General features: G+C 41.0%; 1 protein-coding gene across 4 annotated transcripts in view; it reads left to right on the plus strand.

Moving 5' to 3' along the window:
* L3MBTL3 (L3MBTL histone methyl-lysine binding protein 3) overlaps window positions 1-19801 on the plus strand; it is a 124843-nt gene that overhangs the window by 24611 nt on the left and 80431 nt on the right. For 3 of the 4 annotated variants that reach the window (XM_029944595.1, XM_029944597.1, XM_029944598.1), the window contains exons 4-10: window positions 6449-6560; window positions 6934-7008; window positions 8453-8612; window positions 9713-9845; window positions 11896-11980; window positions 14096-14187; window positions 16075-16179. In XM_029944595.1, coding sequence (XP_029800455.1) covers window positions 6449-6560; window positions 6934-7008; window positions 8453-8612; window positions 9713-9845; window positions 11896-11980; window positions 14096-14187; window positions 16075-16179 — 762 coding nt within the window. The remainder of the gene's footprint in view (window positions 1-6448; window positions 6561-6933; window positions 7009-8452; window positions 8613-9712; window positions 9846-11895; window positions 11981-14095; window positions 14188-16074; window positions 16180-19801) is intronic. The other variant, XM_029944599.1, reaches the window with a different exon arrangement.

The raw sequence follows: 19801 nt of genomic DNA on the forward strand, positions 1-19801 counted from the left end.
GGTAGTGGACAGGAATATTTTGGCAGTACGTGCTTATTTTGCAGAAGTTGAATTATAGCTTCGAGGGGATCACCCTTGGTTTGACTCTATCATGATGGGCAATAAATATGGCAGTGGGTCGGCTTAGAAGACCTAGCTTCATCTATTTTGTAATGATGAACTTTAGAACTTTAAATGAATAACTACATTCCCTGTGCCCTAGTTTTCTCATGTGAAAACTGGATAATGTTAAAATATTGAAGAGACTGGACTATTCTCCTCCCTTAAATTATTTATACTATAAATATGGATTTTTATATAATCATTTGCTCAAAACCTGGTCCTTCCTGTAAACCAGACTGTTTTTATGTAGAGGAGAACTTTCTTCAGAGAAGGATGCTTCAGTGTGCCTCTGTACTATGCACTCACCCTGCCCCTTTCCCCAGGCCTCCCTAAAACCACCCCAGAACCACCTCTGCTGCCCTCTGAACAGTTACGCAAGCACTCATCGGGAAGCCAGTCAGCCCCACCTCTCATTTCTAATTTGCTTTTGCTCTAATCCTACCTTTGGGACCTTGAACCTGTCTGTGGCCTTTTAGACTTTGTGTTTGTACTTGTCACTCAGGTGTTTGAGCTTCTAATCACCCTAACTGGCTGTCAGTTGGCCTTTCTCTCTAGTGCTTGAATACAAGTTCCTGCCCTCTAATTATTGGCTTCCTGGAATCGAGTACCTTTTAGTGGCTACTTGACAAGTATCTCAACCAAGCCCAACCTAGTTCATCTTCTTCAGTGGTGACATTTGGACAGTCTGTCATTGGAAAAATACTTTCAGTTGGGTTAGGTTGAATTAAGTGCAATGTGCCAACATATCTATCTGTCTGAGTTTAGCTTAACAAAATAATGGCAGCGAGGTTCAATGAATTTTGAAAAGGAGATACGTTTTGAGTTTTAGTTCTGTATGTCCTTGAACAAGTCAGTCAGTCTCTTTGGGCCAGTTCCCTCTTTGGTAAAATAAGGAATTAAATGAATACTAAGGACTTTATCTGCTCTAACATTCTCCAAATGTTCATCTGGATTAGATATGTTGGGAATTGAGTGCTGAAATTTGTCAGAAAGAAAAACTGTTCCAGACGCTCATAATGTCAGCCTCATAGTGGCTACATGAGCTTTGTCAAGTTATTTAAATTCTTTAAGTTTCAGACTCTTTATGTATAAAATGAGGAAATAGAATCTATGTCACAAGGTAGTTACAAGGATTGAAAAGTATAACATATGGAAAACACTTAACAAATTGTATCTTTTCTGGCTTTGTGATATATTATGTAAATTGCCTTTTTAAAATTGCTTTATTTTCATACTTTGCTTGCATTTTTGTCCTTTCTCAATTGCTTTTTTTTGGGGGGGGTCAGGTGGATGATGAAATTTATAACTTTTGTTTAGTTAGATTTTGAACGTTCAACCTCTAAGAAATTTAAATTGCCTGAAGGTTTTCTAAGCAATGGATCTTAGGAATGAGCCTATTACTTTTATTAAGGTAATCAGGTAATTAAGCCACTTAGTGAGTATTATAATCTGGTTTATTTTATTTGACTTTTAGGCTCTTCTAATTACCTGGGTGATTTCCATGTATCTAGTCCACTTCATGTGTAGACAGTTTGAAACCCCACTTCTAAAAAAAATAATTAAAAAAATATTTTCTACTTTATAACCATTTCTATCTGAAGAGATTCAGGTACCTGATTGTATTAATTTCGGATTTCTGAATCACTTGCTCCTAATACCAATATCTGAGTTGCTTAAGAGATCTGATTGAGAAGTTAATTTTTCACAAAGATATTTCACTAAGATATTAAAAAGAACTTTGAATAAAGGATGAGATTTCCTCTTTCACATCATGCTTTACCTATTTTACATCATCGAAACAACTTTTTTGTAATGGGCGTAGGCCTGTGGATTTCCTAATAAACAAGGTGCTATCCTAAGACCAGAAGCTCAAGTTCAGCCAATACAATCAGCTAATACATAGAAGTCAATTTCGTATCATGGGAACAGGTTTTTATATGCTTTAGTCTGTTGCCATTTTGAAAGAAGGTTTCTCTGTAAAAGCCTCATGACTGCTGGCCAGTCAAATCTTAATCACTCTTCTGTTTGAAATCTTTTAGCAGTTTCCTGTCTTTCATGGCACAGTCAAGCTCCTTAAGTTTACCCCAAAAGTTTTTGGTGGGCTGGCCCCTACTTTCCTCTGGCTGCATCTCGTTTCACTCCTCAGAGCCATCTTGTTTCCTTTCCAGCCCAACTGTGTCTAGTTGAAGGCTTCAGATCTTCGTTTGTTTATTGTTTCCCTTGCCCCTTTTCAGGAAGGCTGACCAACCTTTATAGAAAACAGAGTGCAAAACTTCTTTCATTTGGGTGCAGTAGGGGAAAGAAAAGAGAGCTTTCTCTCTGATGAGCACTTTGTCTGCCTCCTTTTATTTAATCCTTTCATTTTATCCTTTCGAGGTAGTTCCTATCACTGTTGTCAGTTTATAGATGGGAAAACAGAGGCCCAGCGTGGTTAAATAATTTGCTCAAGGTCAAGATATTGGCAGAACTTGGTCTAAAGCCAGGCTTTTCTGGTATTAAATCGATTCTCTTATCACTCCTTTACTATAGTTTAAAGAGAGAAAATGTTTTCATATCAAAAGAGATACAGAGAAAATGTTACAACACTTTAGAAGAGGTATTATTTTAGGAGAGATTAGGTTGGCGTCAGGAAAGTAGTTGTATGAGCTTCAGGTGCCTGAAAATAGGTCGGCATCTACGTGAAGACTTTAGTGGGGCAGGGACGGCAGGCAAGAAAGAGAAGGACATTGAAAAGAAGGACCAGCATAAGAAAGTATAGTGTTAGGGGAGAACAATAAATGTCCAGGGGCCCCCTTGAAAACATTGGTTTCATTAACAAGACATTTTTGTTTAAGCAAGCTTCGGAAACTGCACCACTGGCTAAATACTCTATCAAATGGCAAATTAGTATTTGCGGATTAATATCTCCGGGCCGGCCTTAAGAACAGGCAGGCGATAAGCGGTAGGGAAGGTGCTCACTAGGGCTCCCTGTCCCTAAGCAGTCTCTCTCTTTGAACTTCTAATGATGTCTGAGATTTATCCACGGAGAATCATTTCTCTGGGTCATAAGGATTTAGCCATTTGGAATCCCTCAGGAAGATGCGGATATACTCCTGAGAGCGATAGCGTCTTATCTAGTAAGAATAGCCCCCACGCAGAGCAGGACCCTGCGGCAGCAGTGCAAGAAGCCCATCTGGAAACCACTGTGCTCCTAGTGGACAGTTTTGCTGGTTGTGATTAATGTTCAGAAAAGTTTAGTGACCAGATATCTTTGCCCTTAAGACAGATTGGTAAGGTGAACTCACATTTCGACATGGAAAGTAATAAAACAGAAATAGTAACCTTTGGCAGTGTCTCTTAAGGATCTGTTATTAAAGACAGGCAAAAATCGGCAAAGGATCCTTTGCGTCTACGAGCAAAAATAAAGAGAATCGAATCAATTGAAGGTAGTTCAAGCCAACCCAAATGAACCTTTGCAATCCCTTCTATCTTTCGGGTGTAATCGTTTTCTGATTGACCTAGATGTATCCACTAATAGAACAAATAACAGTGTCAGCTGATGTGTTTGATGTGCTTATTTAATAAATTTCTTTTGTAGGGTTTATAATTTTGATGTTCTTGATTTGAAATGGAGTCACTCAATAGATTTTTTTATGCCGCTTTTTAGGTTAAAAGAACTAACTTTGGGGCGCCTGGGTGGCTCAGTCAGTTAAGCATCTGACTTCGGCTCAGGTCATGATCTTGCAGATCGTGCGTTCGAGCCCGCGTCAGGCTCCATGCTGACAGCTCAGAGCCTGGAGCCTGCTTCAGATTCTGTGTCTCCCTCTCTCTCTGTCCCTCCCCTACTTGCGCTCTGTCTCTCTCTCAAAAATAAACAAACGTTAAATTTTTTTTTAAAAAAGAACTCATAACTTTGAAAAAAGAAAGAAAAGTGATTATTTCAAGTTTCCATGGCTCCTAAACCATTCATAAAAGCATTACCCATTTCTGAGTGTTTTATTGGGGAAAAAATGTTAGGGAATGTGTTGGTTTTTCTGGAATTTCATCTATGGAACTCCAGTAATGTTAACAGCACCTAACAACCTATGTTGTCCAGCGTTTTCTGCAGTAGTAATGTAGTGAAAGACAGTAAGTCTAAGCTGAGAAGCCAGAAAAAAAATTGATTCCTGTGTCTTTTTGCATCTACCTTGAAAACACATTGCAGTTAATTTTTGAGGGAAAATAACTTTGGGTAGATTAATGTTCTTTACTTTTCAAGGTTATAGGATGCCTTTGAGAATATGATGAAACTGAAAACCCTATTCCCAGAAAAGTATGTATGTGCCCGTGACATAATTCTGTATGAATTTCATGGGAGTCATCGATCCCCTAAAACTCCTACTATGGCTCTCTGACATAGAGAAGTTAATTGTGTCCCTGAGTGTCATGGCCTCTTTAACTTGTACTTTGGCTATGTGTCAGTTACTGGCAATAAATATAAGAAGGAAAAGATAATGAGGATGAATTGTTGTATCGTGAGAATATCACCTTTTAACTTTGAAAGTATTCAAGCTTAAGGCTGCTAAATGTCGTAACTCTGAATTTTTATTTAAAGATTCCACTCGGTGGTGTTCTCTTTCTCAGGGCTGGAAATGCCGAGTGGCTTTCAGTGTAGCAGTAATTTGGAAACTTATACCACCGGAGATTCTCAGTGTAATGCACATGGTGCTATTTTTCAGATTTTGTATTTTTGAAATAACTATAAATTAATATTGACATATCACAAAAGTAAAATTACTTACCTGGACTGAATTATAGAGTGGATGCCTAATGCTTTTTTAAACTTTGATTCCGAATTGATTTTTTGTTCTCTTTAATATCATTAATTAATAATCATTATGGCTTGTTTTTTCTATTCTTGCCCAGTAGATGGTACTGTCAGCTTCATTTTGAAATTTTCTGTTTTCAGAGTGGATCATTTTAAACTTTATTTTTTCCCCAAAAAGTAAAATTATTTTTAGCCCTTTGCCTCCCAGTTAACTTTTTGCCACCTCCTAGCCTGACATTTTTAAGTGAACACACTCCATGTAATATACACGTTACCTGGGAACTTGTATCCAAAACATGTAATAGAAGAAACCATTTTCACTTTCCTTAACTATTTCAACTTCTTCATTCTAATAAGCTTTTAATCACTGTAGACTATGTACATACAATTACTTAATTAGTAATTTTTATTTCAGCTTTTTCTGACTTGTAGTCTGAATCTAGTTTGGTTAAATGAATCATTCTATTGGCATGTTGACTAAGTAGATGTTTTAAATTGCAAAACAGAAAGTCTTAAGTCTAACTACCACATATTTGCATACTCCTGTATTTCTGCAAAATCTCTAAAAACTTTAAGCAAAAAGTCTTATTATCCTTTTGAGTTGTGAGCCTTCCAGTTCTTCCTCAGCTGTCAAAATTAGTGGCAGATCCCTAATATCATTTTCCATTTTATGGAAAAACAGAGGAATGTGGGAAACCTTGAACTTCATGAATAGGAGAGTACACCTAGTTGTTTCAAAGAGGATGGAGGGGTCCCTGCACATTGACAGTGTAAGCTTTCAGCACATGCGCGCACGCGCGCACACACACACACACACACACACACACACGCAGTACATCCAGGCTGTTAAGAGAAACATACTTGGTTTGAAGCTTGTCATGAGGGAAGAGGAAATTTTCAACATTTGTGGTCAAAATGTCCATGAGATCAAAATGCCTGCACTTTGTAGTGATAGAATTGACTTGTAGCTAGTAGATTTGTTCAGATCTCATAGATATTACCAGTTATTTGGAGGATTAGAGGTGAATGGGATGGAGAATTCCAAAGTGTAGTGAAAGAAAGTAGTGGAGAGCTGGGGGTCACAGGGCTCACCCTTCAGCCTTCCTTGCCAAATCTGGGAGTCTAAGGATATGTGTGTGCAGGTCATTATTTCTCGAATAGAGATTTCCTTCTCTTGGACTAGGTGAACTTGGGCGAGACAAGTTGATTCCTGGGAAAACTAATTCTTCTTTTACTAATTTTGGTTACTAAGGAAATAGTAACATGAAGTAAGAAAGAAGTCCTAGCAGAAACTGGTGTGCAGAACTATAGGCCACGTTAAGTGAGCTGGCATCTCTGTGGCACGGTGCAGGGCTGGTCATGTGGTACCTTAACAAGTACCTTGCTGCTTTGTTCTATGTTCCCTTACTCAAATCCTAAAATGAGTAAAATGCAAAGGGCTTACTACTGGTAGAGGGCTTATCTAGATACAGTTGCTCAAATGAACTTCTAAAGTATAATTAATTTGACTGTTCTGAGCACTTTTGTAAATTTTGCTTCTTTCTACCATGTTGTTGCAAGTTTCGGGTAAATGAGTTTGGAGCCCTGGAAGTTATCACAGATGAGAGCGAGATGGAAAATGTCAAAAAAGCAACAGCCACCACAACGTGGATGGTACCAACTGCTCAAGAAGGTAAGAACGGGTCGCCTGCATTGCCGTTTTCTTTCTTTTGAGACTTTAAAAATAAGGATTACCTAGATTTTTCAAGAGGCTGGAACTTTGAAAATCCTGGGTGATTTTCATATTATATGTTCCTAGGTAATTTTCTATAACAAAAGTCATGTAGAGCCAACTTTTATATTTTAAAATAACTATAAACTGTCTTCTTTTCCTAATGCCAGATCTGTAATAGAACCAGGTTAATTGGAAATTATTACCAAGTAAATCCAGTGTTGCAATAGCCTACCCAGGTGATTTAGCCAAAAGCCTGCCACTTTTTTCTCATCTACTCCGATGGTTGTAACTAACACCTTTATGCTGATGACTCCCAAATCTATATCTCCAGCCCCGACCTCTCCCCCGAGCTCCAGGCCCGTATTTCCATCTGCCTACTGGACATCTCCACCTGGATGTCCCACAGGTACCTCAAACTCCACATGTCTGAAATGCGATTCATTTTCTATTTCTTTCTCCCCTCCCCCAAACCTGCTCTTTCCTCTGTAACCCATATTTCAGTTGATGGTAGCACCATCCACCCAGTGGACAAGCAAGAAATCTAGGAGGCATCCTAAATTTGTTCTCCCTCCAGCCCCATGGCCTGTTACTCCATCCTCTCGGGTTTTATTTCCTAAAAATGTCTCAGATCTGGCTTTTTCTACTAATGATCACTGCCACCGCCATAATGTAGGCCCTTACCAGCTCTCACCTGAACTATTGAGGACTCCTCCTAGAGAACCACTCTGCTTCTAATTTCACCTAATTTACCGCGTACCTTCAAGTCAGAGGAACTTCTGTAGATCGCTTATCTGACACTTCACTGACTTCTTATGGTCTCCTTAGCTGAGCATACAAAGATCTGGGTGGCACACGCCCACCTGCTCACGTTGTCTCCTTGCTCTCCATTCTTTTCTCTGGACACTATGGTCTGGCAATGCCAGCGACACTGGATTCCATGTAATTCTCTCAATGCATCATGTGGTTTCATGCGCCCTTGCCTTTGCTCATGCTCTTTCTTCCAGCTCGGATGCCATTCCTCTCTTTGTCCAGTTGGTCAATTCCTCTTAGCCTTCAAAACCCAGTCAAGGCTTTATATCAGAAAATCCTTCTCTGACCTCACCCCAGGCCGAGTGAATGACTTCTTCCTTTGCACTACTCCTGGGACTTGTTCATGCTTTAATTATTGCATGTGTCACATTTGATTATAAATATTGGTTTTCTTGTCTGTCTTCTCTTCTAGACTGTGAGCTCTCTTGGGCAAGGTCTCTACTATCATTATCAGTGTCTAGCATAAATTGGTGCCTAATGTTTGCTGAATGCATGATTAGCCTAACAATTCAGGGGAAAAGAAGTGTGAGTTCCTAAATGATTTGGGATAATTACGCTTTAGAACATCTGCTATGTTAAAAGTAAAATAGATGTTGTAGATGTAAAATTGGTATAACCAGTTTAGTTGAGCAAAACCACTCATTAGAAGGTAAACATTAAATAACATAGATAATCCTTTTTAAATTATGTCAGATACATCTATAAAATAGGATTCAACAGTCGCATCTTCAAATATAGTAACTAATGAAATCTTCTTTATGTTATTTTGAACTCTGTAGAAAGAGCCTTAGACAAACTTTTATCTTTTCTGCAGAATATTTTTTGTTGTGTAAATGGTTTGAGTGGTTCCTGCCAAGCCCATCCTCTTCTCCCTCCCAAGCACTGTCCATTGGTCGTTCATTCATTCAGCAAATATTATTCTTTTATTGTGTTGCTAACAAAATTATTAGGAGAAAAAATTTGAGTGTATTTTGAAATGATTTTTGTTGTGGTTCTAATTGTTTTTTCTGGGTTTTTTTTTTCTCCTTTTCATCTTCTAGTCTTTTCAGAGAAGACTGGGATGCCTTTCAGGTTGAAGGATCCAGTGAAAGTAGAAGGGCTTCAATTCTGTGAAAACTGTTGTCAGTATGGCAACGTAGACGAATGTCTTTCAGGAGGAAACTATTGCAGCCAGAATTGTGCCCGGCATCTCAAAGACAAGTAGGTTTTCGTTCCTTCTAGAAAACGGGTTTTCGAATCCAAGGTGCTAAGGAATACAGAAGCTTCCTGACATCTATCATACGGTCATGCCCCTGTTTTTCCCCCAGAGACTTTTCCTTTAGCGATATGTGGGCCCCGATCCCGTTACTGGACCTACGGACTTTGGCGTGTCTAATCTGAGTTGTACTGCTTAAGTCTCGCCTACAAGTACAACCTCTGCCTCTCTCTTTAGCCTTTGGATGCCCCTGAGTGTCCCCTGGCAGAGAGTATTTAAATTTCTCTGGGCTGCATACGTTTTGTTGGTGCTGATGTTTATGGAAACAGTTTTGTTTGTGTTTTGGGGGGTTCTTAGGTAACTCTGCTAAAACTCCCCAAGTTGGAAACCAGCTGAATGAAGGTGGCCATAGAGAGTGGTGGTGTAATGAGACACGGTACTGTAGATCTCGGTAAACTGAGGATTAGGAGACCAGGATGTTCATTGTGGTTGGTGCTGCCATGTGACTTGGTCACTTGGGGACTGTCTGACAAAGCTCAGCTTACCACCCAGGTGTATATCTTCATATAATTGTATGACACATGTGAGGGACTTGACACTTATATTTTAGTGGAATTTCCCAGGTATTTTAACTAGGATAGGCCTGGCAGTTGTCTGTTTTTGTTGGTCAACTTTTATTTTACAAAGTTACACTTGGCCTTTTTTATAGTTGCACTCATCATTGTTCATAATCACTAGATCTTGAGTTAAAATTGCCCTGAAGACTAAAATATCCCTAAGTAATTGATTATTTTATTAGTGTGGATGGCAGATGTGAAAGAGAAGTCATTTAAAACTTGTTAAAATCCGTTCCACATATGGTGCTGATCCCCTTTGGAAATTAATGTGTATGCTAGTTTCCATTTTATACCTTGAAGAATCATATGTGATCATGGTTTCAGGTGTTCCTGAGCTATGATAGCCTAATGCCTACACTCTTCTCCTGGTGGTTAAATGTTGTTCCTTTGGAGGGTGATTTTTCTTTTTAAGTTGCATGATTGTCACCATGTAGATGTTTGACAGGTATTGTTTTTCTGTCACTGTTTTGGGTTTATAAATACAACAGAGATCAGAAGGAGGAAAGGGACCTAGGAGAGGACAATGAGGAAGAAGATCCTAAGTGTAGTCGGAAGAAGAAACCAAAATTATCTCTGAAAGCCGACTCCAAGGAGGATGGAGAAGATCGAGATGATGAAATGGTTAGTATTCCGATGCAACTACCAAAGAACTCAGGGTACATTTTTTTTAACATATTTTATTTCTGAGAGAGAGAGTACACAAGCTGGGGAGGGGCAGAGAGAAGGAGAGAGAGACAACTGAAGCAGGCTCTGAGCTTTCAGCGCAGAGCCCAGTATGAGGTTCAAACTCACGAACTGTGAGATCATGACCTGAGCCGAAGTTGGATGCTTAACCAACTGAGTCACCCAGGTGCGCACTACAGGGACGCTTCTTAAGAGAGTAACGCCATGGTCAAAGGCACTGGCTCTGTAGCCAGTCACCTGACTTCCAGGGCTGGTTCCATGACTCTCTGTGTCATCATCAACAAGTTACCTGTCTACCATCTTCTGTGTGTCACTGTCTGCATTTCAAAATGAGAATAATAAATAACACTACTCCTTCTTTAGGGTGAGGAAGTACAGTGTGCTAAAATTTATTACTGGAGAGAGAGAGGCAACAGTAAAACCTTCAGTTTTGCAAATGAATCTTAAATTCCTCTTGATGGCAAAAAATGTCAATCCCATTTTGGTAAATTGCAGACAGATCTCATAAAACTATGTGAGTAGGTAGAAAATGGCATATAAATGTCAGGTATATTTAGGGGAAACTAATTCAGAATGTGCTAATTGAAACATAAATATCACTGAAGTACATATTAATGGTCCTGTATGAAAAGAAAACTTTGAGGTCTTTAAGTATTTCCCTTCAGATCAATATTGAGCAACCAGTTATTTGCTAGTCTTCCTTCTAGGAGCTGGGAACACAGGGAGGAACAGAGAGGGTCTCTCCTCTCAGGGACATCACGTTCTTTTAAGGGACATATAATAAACAGGAGACATGTCAGCCTGCGCGATAAGTGCTATGCTGAGAAGCACAGGAGGGTACAAAGATCGACCCACTGCTTTCAGTTGGGTTCTCAGGGAGGCCTCCCGGAGAAGGTGGCATGGACTGTATGACCTGGATAATAAGAAGGAGCCAGGCTTGTAAAACTAGGAGCAAGGAGCCCCCTGGGCAATGGAGTGGCTGGGGGAGGGTGCCTAAGGTAAGAACATGTATAATGTTTTGTTTGAGGAAATAAGGCAATGGAGCTGACCCTGACAGATGAAGGGAGGGTGGAGTAAGGCGAAGCTGAAGAGGTCCAGGCCATGTCATGCTTTACCATAAACCAGAGTAATGGGGTTTCATTCTGTTCTGTGTGGGATGGGACTGGAAGGTTGAAGGCAAGGGAATATATTGATCTGATTTACATTTTAAAGTGATGGCTCTGACTTTGATGTGTCATAGTGAGAATGGAATCAAGGAGGGCTGTTAGTTTATTGCAGGAGACTAGCTGAAAGGGCTATGTAGGAGAGAAGTTGCTGATTTTAGGGTAGATGTTAGAGGCAGGGTCATCAGGAAAGAGAGGAATCAGGGATAACTCAAGTTTTGGCTTGAACAACCGACTGGATAACGATGCCATTTCTTGAGGATGGGAAGGCAAAACTGGAGGACAGAATTTAAGAGTCCTCGGTATCAGGAGTTTGGGATGCTCATTAGGCATCCCAAGTGGAGACCCCAGATGGGCAGTCAGATTCGTGAGTGTGGAGTTCCGGGAAGAGGTCAGGGGATATGGACTGGGGATATCTGGCAGACAGATGATTTTTAAAACCCAGGGAGAGGGATTCGATAGAGAAGAGAAAGGGACTGGGTTGGAGGAGGCATCAAGTAAAGGGACTGATGAAGACAGGCCAGTGGGGCGTGAAGAAAATCAGAGCAAAGTGGTCAAGGAGCTACGAGAAGAAAGTGATGTAAGAAGGCAGGAACCGTATCTGTGCAGGTCCAGTGTAATTCTTGGAAGCCGCCTTATTTTCTAATGATCTCAGGCCAAAAGCAACACAGTTCTCAAATGACTTATATTCTTACTTTCTTTAAAACTTACGAAGTGAAATTGAAGAAAAGTACAAAAAAATGCTTTCTGACAGCTCTCCAACTTTTCGTTGGTGCCAATTTCATAAGCTTTTTTAAAATCATAATTTCTCTTTCTTGCTGTAGGAGAACAAACAAGACGGAAGAATCCTGAGGGGTTCGCAGAGAGCCCGAAGGAAAAGACGAGGTGATTCCACTGTAATAAAGCAAGGTAAGTTGATGAAAAAAATGGTTTACTTGTGACTTTGTGAAATGGAAAATATTTCACAAAGGTAGACATTTTAGTCTTAATTATAATGTACACAGGAGCCATTAAGGTATTGTTTTGAGTTTTTCTTTGATTAAATCTCATCTTTAAAAATCGGGGTTTTGAAGAAGTAGGTAAAAAAATGGAAATGCGTAGCTTTTGAATAATGTCAGTGTAAACATGAAAAAGCATCTTCCTGTGTTTTTCTATCAAGTAGGTTTTTTTCTACTTTTGCACATTTACTGTTTACTAAAACCTTTGTTCTTATTTCCTAAGATTTTAGGGTTTTTTTCTTTTTTAAGTTTATTTATTTTGAGAGAGAGCACAAGCAGGGGAGGGCAGAGAAAGAGGGGGAGAGAGAATCCCAAGCAGGCTCTGCACCAGCAGCATGGGCCTGCTGTAGGACTCAAACTCACAACCGTGAGATCATGACCTGAGCTAAACCACGAGTCAGACGCTTAACTGACTGAGTCACCCAGGTGCCCCTAAGAGTTTAAGTTTTCAATGTTTGATCTCAAACTGCAACCTCATGATGTGGAACCTCTTTTGTCTCTTTCATTGTTTCTCAGGCAACACTTTATTTTCCTGACACATCCAGCTCTCAGACCCTTTCCTTTCATATGTGACTGGCTGAACTTAACCTCCGTGTGCCTCATGGCTCTTAGGTCATTTCCATAGAGGCCTCAGTGTCCTCCACTAGGTTTTGTCTCATTGACCCACCGCATCTGCCTGGCAGTCCATCACATTGGGTCACGCCACTCTGTGCAGCCCCCCTCCCAACCTCTCTGTTCATGTTGTCCCTGCAAATCGAGGCCATGAACCCAGTGCACCTTCCACTGTGTTGCCTTCCTTGCTTGTTCATCCCTCAGTTTTTCAAATAAAGCTCCAACTACTACCTGCTTCAGGCATGCAGCCTGGCTTTTACATTCTTGGGGGACATGACCCTCCATCTTGCATCACTGAGATTAAAGGGGGGTAAATTTCTCCCTCTGCTCTCAGCCTCACAAGTGTTTTAACCTCTCCTACCTTCAGGGCCTTGGCTCTTCTGGGACCTTGTTCCTTTAGTCATTTGTTTTTCCCCTTAGGTATTCAGGGTTTTTCCCCTCTCTTCATGAGCTCCATGCTACTCAGCCTGTTCAGGTTTCATCCCCTAAATTCCTTTCTCCCAATTTTGCTACCCATCAAGCTATTATACTCTTCCTTTCATTTCTGTATTTTGTTAAATCAATTCAAAATAAAATTGATATTGGCCGATTGCATATCTTTATCACTTATGTATTCTTTTGCTGCTCAAAATCAAGCCTCACTCCTGCCCCAAATTAGCAGCCATTCTCTAAGTACTCAGTGCACTGGCCTCTTCCCAGTCCTCAGCCTCTTGATCTCAGGAAACATTTTTTTCCCCAAGTATTTGTTTATTTTTGAGAGAGCACTTGTAAGCAGGGGAGAGACAGAGAGAGAGAGTCAGAGGATTCAAAGTGGGCTCTGTGCTGACAGCAGGAGCCTGATGTGGGACTTAAACTCACAAACTGCAACATCACCACCTGAACTGAAGTAGGATGTTTAACCAGTTGAGCTATGCAGGTGCCCCAAGAAACATTTTTTCTTAAGTTTATTTATTTTGAAAGAGAGAGAGAGCGAGAGAGCCTGCACTTGAGTGCGCACTCAAGTGGGGGGGAGGGGCAGAGAGTGGGGGGAGAGAGAATCCGAAGAAGGTTCTGCGCTGTTAGCACAGAGCCTGATGCAGGGCTCAAACTCAGGAACCATGAGATCATGACCTGAGCTGAAGTCAGTCACTTAACCGACTGAGCCACCCAGTCGACCCTCAGGAAACACTCTTCGATCATCTTGTTTCATGATGTGGTTCTATCTCGGTTTCCTGCTGTATCTCCTTCATTTCTTCTAACTTCTTCTGCAGGTCCCGTCATAACGGGTTGTACACCACGGTTTACTTCGGGAGGGCCGGGAGGAAGCTGGGAAATACCAGGCGTGGTGGTAATCAGGGAAGTGAGACTTCACAGGATACCCCTTTCACCTCTTAGATTTGGGAATCCTATCATTTTAGTCTCACTTGCTTTTCAGGCTTGCCTCCTAAAGGAAAGAAAGCCTGGTGCTGGGCATCCTACCTGGAAGAAGAAAAGGCTGTGGCGGTGCCAGCGAAGCTGTTCAAGGAGGTACGAGCCCTTCTAGAAAGCATCGTCTCCAAGTGCGAAGGCTCTGGAATTCTGATCTGGAATTAGCATTGACGTTTCCATCATTGTTTAGGAAATGTGACTTGGGATAATTTCTCAAACATCTTGATTTTCATGATTTTTTCATGGATTTTATATGGAGGGGTAACCCCAAGGGCGGCTGACATTAATACACGCTCACAGCCCTCCAGCACCACTAGCAAGGGCCCACAGGCAGACACATACGCCCTTTTCTCTCGATGTTCACTGGGCTCTCATTCATGCATTTTAAGAGGGATACCTCTACTCTTGGTGCAAAGCTAGTAGATAAAGAAAAACTGGCATGAAATTTTGTGTCAACATTATGGCTTTGGGTAAAACAAAAACGAGTTACTGAGGTTTATATATTATCAGAACAGGTGAGTTACTAAAGGTGAGTTACTGTATTGTACTAACTGTAGTAAAAACATTTTGTCATAAGTGATTTAAAATCAGTTAGAAGTATAGACACCCAGTTTTGTTATAAGTAGGGGCTGCCACCTTTGGGCTAAACCTGGGGTCAGCAGACTTGTTCTGTGGAGTCACATGGTGTGTACTTTAGGTTTTGTGGGGCATTGGGTGTCAGTTGCAGTGACTCACTTGCGGTGTTGTAATGAAAGCAGCTGTAGACAATATATAAATGAAGGGCTACCGCGAGAGTCTCGTAAAACTTTACTTACAGAAACCAGTTGTGGGTTGGATTTGACCCAGAGGGGATAGTTTGCTGAACCCTGCTTTAAATTATTTAATTATATTTAATCATAGGACATAATAAATCTGCCGTTGATACCTTGGTGTATATATATATATGTGCATTAACACAGGGCATTTAAAAAGAAGTGAACTAGTAGTCGATGTACAGTGATTACATCTACATTAAGAATATTTAAACATAACTGTAATTACATATGAACTTATTCTATATAATTATTTTCTGTAATTTCGATTCTTTGTAGAATAGACTTTTTTACATTTAAGAAAAAGTTTAAATGCAGTTAATTACCCGAATCAGTAATGCAGTCACGCAAGTCACAGTATAAAAGTACCAGGAGGATGTGAAGCTTGTCCCTCAGAGCCCTGCCCGCCAGGGCCCAGATTTGCCTCTCCTGAAGTGATTACCATTCCCAGCTCTGACATCCCCTTCTTATAAATTATATGTCCAGAGAAGCAGTAGATCTGCCCAGAGCCTGTCCTGCCTGTCGTCAACCGAGTGGTAACATACGTCACACATACCGTTTTAGACTTTTCTCGTTTTTAACTTAGTTTGGAAATTTCAGTTCATTATGCCCTTCTTCATTCATTTATAATAGTGCATCATATGGCATCTTGGGTCTGGTCTGTAATAAGTTCAGCTGCTCCCTAAACCGGGGGACACGTGTGTGTTAGCCTAGGACACATATATCTCACACACGCACACACACACACGTATGTCTTAGTGAATAACCTTGTACGCCTGTCATTTCGCACACATGCGAATATCTCCGTGGCATAATTTCCTAGAATTACAATTGCCGAGACAAACAATGTCCTGTTTCGTAGATACTGTGACACTGCTTCGGGTTGGACCACTTTAGTAGTCCCTACCTGTGATGTATGTATGTGCCTCTCTCTAGAGCTTTGCCACCAGTGTGTTCTCAAACTGTGATCTTTACGAATCTGATTAGGTAAAATATATTTGAGTGTAACTTTACTTTGTATGATTTTTACGAGTGAGGTTGAAAATTCTTTTCTTTTGGATTTTTAAGAGTTATTTATGTATTAGGTTAGTATTTATTTAAGAATGTTAACTATCCACAGTTTAATTAGGCTTTCAGGATAAAATACTAAAACTGCTATCATTTTGCATTTTAGTATCAATCCTTTCCTTATAACAAAAATGGGTTTAAAGTTGGCATGAAATTAGAAGGTGTGGACCCTGAGCATCAGTCTGTGTACTGTGTCCTCACTGTGGCTGAGGTAAGTTTGCTTCGTCTTTATTTTTACAATAAAACAGTGGTTATAGGATTTTAATGATGGGAAAAAGTGCCATTTTTTTAGTGCTTATTTTACACCAGGCATGATGCTTATTGCTTTGTACATTACCTCATTGACTCTTTATAAGATTCTTTTATAAGCTGTGCAGGTCCTGTTTTTTCATCCCTGTTTTATTGATAAAGGAACTGAGGTTCAGAGAGGTTAAGTGATGTATGTAAGGTCACACAGCTTCAAAGTGGTAGAACCAGGATTTGACTCCAGGTCCATCTGACTCCATAGCTTTGATTCCTTAATAGAAAAAACAGACCAACAGATATTTGTATACTTTTAATTTTTTTTAATTCTTTTTTGTTTTTTTTGTTTCAAGTTTTATTTAAATTCCAGTTAATTAACATACAGTGTACTGTGAGTTTCAGGAGTAGAATTTAGTGACTCATCACTTAACACGTAACACCCAGTGCTCATCACAACAAGTGCTCTTCTTAATGCCCATCACACATATAGCCCGTCCCTCCACCCTCAGCCCTTCCAGCAATCCTCAGTTTGTTCTCTACAGTTTGCTTCTCTCTCTTTTATCCTCTGTGTTCATCTGTCTTGTTTCTTAAATTCCACATATGAATGAAATCATACGGTATTTGTCTTTCTCTGACTGACTGACTTCGCTTAGCATAATATGCTCTAGCTCATATACTTTTTAGCATTTCGAGGTATCTCTGTGAAATTGTTCAGGAAAAATTGCCCAAGTCTAGTTATATTTAGCTTAGTCTAGTATATTACCGAGAGTACTTCTTAGAATTTATTTTTTTCTTCTTGTGCCAGCCTCCGACTTCCTTCCTCCCTTGAGCCAGGGGTATGTATCATTTGAAAATTTCCCCCAAAAGAACAAGATGGCCTTGTGTATTAGTTTGAGTTATCAGAGTATTCTTCCAGTGACTTAGGGAATTTGTAAGAAGCGTGGCTCCTGTGGGTACAGTGACGTCTCCTAGCTGGCTGATGACAGTTACAGTACATAACGATACAGAGTTCTGTAGAGAGTACCAGGGACAGTGCAGCGCTTCGTGTGTTCCCTAGCTCCCCACAAACAGTTGAGACAGCGTTGTTCAGTAAGTGTAGAAGCAGATTCAGTACGTGTAGACTGCTTTCGAGAAGTTTAGTTGTAAAAAAGGGGATCTTATTAAGGGGTGTGTGTGTGTGTGTTTCAACTCTTGATTTTGAAGGAGATCTATTTTCGTTTGTCTAGTTTTTTATTATAACAGTAATGCTCATCATCAAAACTTCAACTAGTGTAAGAATATAGATAAAATATATATAAATACATGTATTTATTATAAAAAATAAAAGTCCTCTATCATACCACCTTCTCTTCCTGATTCCATATCCCAGAGATAATGATGCTTATGCGTTCACTGTGTTCCTTCCAGATGTTTTCTCTGCTTGTAAAAATATGTACATTTTTCTCTTTTTTACATATAAATTGCATGATTTTTGAAGCTTGCTTTTATGACAGCGTATCATAGATTTTATATACATATTGTTTTCCACCATCAAGTAGTGTTGCATTTTACTTATTTTCTGTAATTCATTTAATTTCTCTCCTACGGATGAGCAATCGAGTGGTCTTTACTCTCTTGCTGTTCTCGTTATTACAAACAGTGCCTGGGGAGCATGATGAAAATTGAAATTTTAGATGCCCACAGCTCCTTGTTGTTCCAAGAGCTTATCAGTTGTTACAAAAAAAGTTTAACAGTTGCTGTATGAGAATTTGTTTGCCTAAGCCTGAGAGAGAGTCTGTATTTACTTATCTTTTACTTTTCTTTGTCTTCCTTCCCCCTCCAGCCCCCACCCCAACCCCCACTTTTTATTTAGCAATGGGAAGAGATTGGAGAGTGAATTCTGAAAAAGCAGCTAGGGAGCAGAAGATTGGAAGGTTCAGAGAGAGCAGATCACTGACAAGGAGGGGTTGGGGGAAGAGGAGGTCCAGACAGAGCACCCAAGGAGGCCCGCACCTTAGCCAGGAGCAGGAATCTCCTGTTGAGTGCTGACAGGACGGAGGGGGAGAGGGCACGTGTGCACATGCACAGGCCGGTTTGCTAGTTTGGGGACAGATGTGTGAGGAAGCTTCTTTGTCCTGGAGGGTCAGTCGCTGAGCGTGAGGGGGAGGCGGTGGAATAGCTGGAGAAGGATGGAGGGCTGTTGTGACGGATGGGAGGAGGAAGTGGACAGGGCCCTCTACAAGGACTGCCCCACAGCAGTCCTCTGAGCAAGAGGACTGAGGATGTAGGAGATTGTGTACCAAAACATAGGGTTTCAGAGAGCACGAGACACAGTGGAGAGATTGTGGGGCCAGAAGGGAAAGGACTCAGGAGGTAAAGCTCAGAGCAGTCTGACCCTGAGGGACTAGAGAGCTAAGTCACTCAGGGAGTTTGTGTCTTGGGCAATGACCGGAGACAGCCGAGGGTGAGACAGAGTAGCTTGGCATGGCTCAGGGGCCGAGGAGAGGAGCAGCCGCCAAGCTCCTTCTGGGTGCGGGGTGGACATGGGGCGAGGGCAGCATCTACCCTTCCTGAGAGAGGGTACCCGCCTGGAACCCCGCCTTGGCTCTGTGGAGGCACTCTGGTCTCTCTGGGGGAGTTCGCTCACTTGAAAATCTTATATATGTAACGTATCAAGACATTGCAATTGAAAAAATACGTATGAGATAAAATATAAAGACCCCATCATTCCCTTTTGACCTCTCCCTTCTCGCTCCCACTTCTCAGAATAAATCACTGTTAAATTGTTGGCATATATTCCCAGACTTCTTATTACTGTGAATTTACATTTATGTGTGTATGTGTAAGTACGTGCATGTATAGAATGAGAGTGCGTGTGCATGTGTGTGCACATGTGCACATGCAAGTGGGGGAAGAACAGAGAGAGAGGCAGAGATTCCCAAGCAGGATCCACACTGGCAGCACAGAGCCTGAATTGGGGCTTGAACTCACAAACCTGTGAGATTATGACCTGAGTCAAAATCAAGAGTCTGGTTGATGCTTAACCGAATGAGCCACCCATGTGCCTCACCACATGAATTTTAACAAAATGTTTCAGAGAACGTACTGTGGCCATAAATATACAGCTGCCTTATTATTTGGGGATTGTTAACTGCCCTGGTTCTGTGCTCTGGTCTCAAGCTTCTCATTCCAGGGCAGGTGCTCCTGGAGTGTTCAGAGGTCTGGAGTGGTCTGCGGTTCCACTTGCACGCATCTCCTGTGCTAGTAGGAAGTAGATGGAGAGGCTGAACTTCCCTCTAAGAGCCCAAGGCAGAGCGTAACCCAGCTGAGGCCTCATAAACCCATGTGACCTTTTAACTCAGAACTTCCTCAAGAGGGACCCTTTAGTCAGATGTATGGCCTCAGTGTTCAGCTTGTGTTCCGTAAAGTGGATTCTTACTAGCATTCCAGGGAACCTATGGATTGTGGAAGGCTTTTTCTTTCTCCCAACGCAGCTGCTGGTGGAGAGGAGAATCTGCTGATATCCCTCTGTGTACCAGCCTTGGTCTGGCTGGAGCTGATGGTCTGCAGAGCTTTACAAAGGATAGGAGCCAGCATTCACATGGCCACAG

Source organism: Suricata suricatta, chromosome 7 (genome assembly GCF_006229205.1).
Source record: "Suricata suricatta isolate VVHF042 chromosome 7, meerkat_22Aug2017_6uvM2_HiC, whole genome shotgun sequence".
Taxonomy (NCBI): Eukaryota; Metazoa; Chordata; class Mammalia; order Carnivora; family Herpestidae; genus Suricata; species Suricata suricatta.